Source organism: Phragmites australis, chromosome 10 (assembly GCF_958298935.1).
Source record: "Phragmites australis chromosome 10, lpPhrAust1.1, whole genome shotgun sequence".
NCBI lineage: Eukaryota > Viridiplantae > Streptophyta > Magnoliopsida > Poales > Poaceae > Phragmites > Phragmites australis.
The window spans coordinates 17,345,697-17,349,308 of NC_084930.1; the positions used below are offsets into that span (position 1 = coordinate 17,345,697).

A 3,612-nucleotide genomic window follows, 5' to 3' on the forward strand; every position below is an offset into this window, starting at 1 on the left:
AGTTCCATATCTTAATATGATTGGAGCACTCAGATATCTTGCAAATTGCACCATATCTAACTTTGAATTTGCATTTGCAGTCGATTATTGGTTAGATACAATATAGTTCCAACAAAAGGATATATGATTGGTTTATAAAATATCCTCAGATATCTTGAATGTACAAAACATCTTAATTTATTATATCAGAAAATCAAGATATGATCATGGTAGGAGATACCGATGTTGACTTATTGCCTGATCCTCGTATTGCCAAATCATAAACCAGTTCTATTTTACTACATGATAGTACAACCTTATCATGGAAGTTATCCAAAGCAAACTCTATTTGCTACTTCTACTAACCATTCTGACATAATCACGTTATATAAAGCATCATGTGAGAGTCATTGTTTTATAGAATGATTAATTAAATTTTACGATCATATGGTATAGATTTATCAGAATATCCTACAATTATCTATCAAGATAATACTGCTTGTATTTTTTAAATACAGATAGGTTATATAAAGTGCAATATTACAGAGCATATTGCCACAAGATATCTTACAAATAAAATTATATGATAAGCTAGCAGATTTATTCGGTAAGTCATTATCCACTTCAATATTCCAAAAATGTATTTGTGGGATTGGCATATGATTATGAAGGCTTCAAAAATTGCATAGTTCAGAGAGTCAATCTCTAAGTTATAATATTTTTACGATCATTAGATCATATATATTGCCTTTTTTTTACAACTGGACCTTTTTACCTAGGGTCTTCATTGGAGGCCCTTACAAGAGAAGGTATGGGACAGGGAACTCGAACCCTCACCAGCTCAGCTCCTATCTTGGGGTTTACCACCAGGCTCCATACCTATCTACATATATATTAGACTTTTTTCTCTTTATGAGTCTTACTCTGAAGTTTTCTTGTATAAGATTTTTAATGAGACAATATCAATAAAAGCATACATGCCATATCATTTTTTCTTAAGATTTTTTCATTGGTTTTTATGAAATTTTTCAATAGCATATTATAATCATAATTCTTCTCATATTTTTTTACATAGTTTTTGAAGAAGTTATTTTTTTATTATTATATAGATGATGAATCGATCAAGGATGTTGCGGTTGATCGCTCTAACGCTAACCGCCGTATGCGTCTACTGTTAAGGAAGAATACCTTCACCTATCCATCCCCCTCTCTCTATATATCCTCAATATATCAACACTCAACAGGAAGTACGTTACCCGATAACACGAGATAGCAGTGCAATCTTCATCGTGCGGCGACACGAGTGCGACCTTCGCGAAGGGTCTATACACGTGTAACGCATGCCTTCGCGGAGTAACCTTTACGCCGAGGACACGAGGGCACGACACATGTGCCCGTGGAACACACTGCATCACTGCGCACCACGCGCTCGCCGACCACGACAATCTGGCCACCACGGATGGCCGTGTACCTAGCCACTCCACCACTCCACGTATACGTACGACGGACGGAGCTTTCAGGAAGACAACGAAGTCACCGTGTCGGAGCACAAGCACTACACTAGCTAGCTAGAGAACACAGAGGTAGCAATGGCGCAGCCGCAGCCGAGAAGAGAAGACGACGCGCTCCAGACTCAGGCCAAGGGCCAGGATCAGAACAAGGACCAGCCGGACCAGGCCATCAGGTACGGCCACGTGTTCGCCGGCCAGCCCATCGAGCCGCGCGACGCCACCGCCATGCGCTCCTTCGAGGATAGCGTGCCGGGCGTCCAGGTCCCGCAGGGCATCAGCGGTGGCTTCAGCGCCGCGGTTGCCATGGAGACGACCGCCGTGTACAACCAGGCCGCCGGCGCCGTGCACCCGGGACAGGCAAGCGACGCTGCCGCTGTCCAGGGCATCACTGTCACTCAAACCGCCGTGCCCGGCGGCGGCATCGTCACCGAGTTCGTCGCAGGCCAGGTCGTGGAGCAGTACTCCGTTGCCGACCGGCCACCGCCGGTGGAGGAGGACGCGACAAAGATAACGATCGGCGAAGCGCTGGAGGCGATACCGAGGGCCGGGGGCGGACGCTCCATTGACAGGGCCAACGCGGAGGCCATACGTGCCGCGGAGATGAGCGCGCACGGAGCGGACGTTACCATGCCCGGCGGCCTGGGCGACCAGGCGCAGGCCGCGGCGCGCGCCAACACCCAGGCCACGCGCGACGACGACAAGTTCAAGATCGGCGATATCCTCTCGGTAAGCAGTCTATAGTGTCCAAGTGTTCGTAAGTTTCTGAATGGGTTCACAGGTCACGATGTGCTCGTCCGGATGCAGGACGCGACGGCGAAGCTGGCGGGCAACAAGGCGGCGGGGACGGAGGACGCGGCGAGGGTGGTGCAGGCGGAGAAGTTCAACGACGCTGGAGCACACGCCAGGGCAGGCGGCGTGGGCGCCGCGGTGACCACGGCGGCGAGGCTCAACGAAGATAACGACTTGGGCGACGCCTGAATTATGCCTGTATATATGCCACGAACTCGCTGTGTAATATATGTAGAGCTCAAATGGACCTATACTGAAAGAACATCTAGAACTAGGAGTATGCAAGAACGCAGGTAGATCCGAGAGCCTAGGTGCATGTTTACCAAGCTTGGGAGTGTAGCTGCGTGTGTACAGAAATAAAAAGGATGCTCTTGTCCATTCTTGCGGAAATGCTGCTGAGGTCGGGCGGCGTAGCAGTGATTAGCAACGGAATAAAGCATCGTAGCAGCGGAGCTTACAAATCGGCTAACTATTGGAAGAAGCGGAAAAACTAAAGTAGACAAAAGACAAAAGATACCAGGGTGTTCCTAATTCTGTAATAAAGATTGATAGAACAACCAACAAGTTTGCAGATAGGTTAGCCAAATAGGCAAGACAGGCACACATCTCGCCCTGTTCTTACTCCTGTGAAGCTTTAGCTCATACCTCACTAATGGAGAGCTCCCACTGCTGGTGCCATAGCAAGAGCGCCCTCTGCTCGGCTGCTACTCCCTCCATGTCTTCCACCCCAACGCCTCTAGATCTACTCTCGGGTGTCCTCCCCCTCACCTTATCCCTTCCGCCTAGATCCCCATTTCCAACCAACACCATACTGCTGCTCTTCTGGTCGCTGACGGTGAGCTCCCACTATTGGCGTTGTAGCAAGAGGGACCGTTGCTTGGCTACTACTCCCTCCATGTCTTCCACCCTGACACCTCTTGATCTGCTACGCGGTGGTTAGCTGCCGCTGCTGGCCTCCTAGGAAGAGGGAGTCGGGCCACAGGACATGCTGCTCTTCTACGGCACAGGCTACACCGCAGGCATCAAGCGCCTGCAAGAGGTAACGGACATGGCCGTGCCTCCCACACTGTGCGCCGTCTAACCGGTGGGTGGCTTTGTGGGGCCGTACGAGCATCACTCCAACCTGCTTGGGCGGGAGAGCCTCGTGGAGGTCATGGAGATCGGGCTGCAGCAGGAGGATAGCCATGTTGGGCGCCTTCTCACCATGCAGCAACGTCACTAGTATGTGCAATGACACGCGTGCTGTGGCTCGTCTTCTTCAACGTTCGAATGGAGGTAGGATCCATCACCTGTGCACCCTTGTCGCCCAAGAAGTGGAAAGCCACTTCAAATC

At 49.6% G+C, this 3,612-nt stretch overlaps 1 protein-coding gene across 1 annotated transcript; it reads left to right on the top strand.

The window, feature by feature from the left end:
* Window positions 1-1,415: 1,415 nt before the first annotated feature.
* LOC133883206 (late embryogenesis abundant protein 31-like) lies at window positions 1,416-2,866 on the top strand. The gene is made up of 2 exons (XM_062322444.1): window positions 1,416-2,216; window positions 2,295-2,866. Exons 1-2 carry the CDS (start codon window positions 1,569-1,571, stop codon window positions 2,466-2,468), a joined length of 822 nt encoding a protein of 273 aa, XP_062178428.1. The 5' UTR covers window positions 1,416-1,568; the 3' UTR covers window positions 2,469-2,866.
* Window positions 2,867-3,612: the final 746 nt, after the last annotated feature.

Excerpts from the sequence above, each read along its gene's own strand:
- LOC133883206 (XM_062322444.1), top strand. The coding sequence starts at position 1,569 with ATGGCGCAGCCGCAGCCGAGAAGAGAAGACGACGCGCTCCAGACTCAG. Across the intron at positions 2,217-2,294 it reads AGATCGGCGATATCCTCTCG|GACGCGACGGCGAAGCTGGC; the intron begins GTAAGCAGTCTA and ends GTCCGGATGCAG.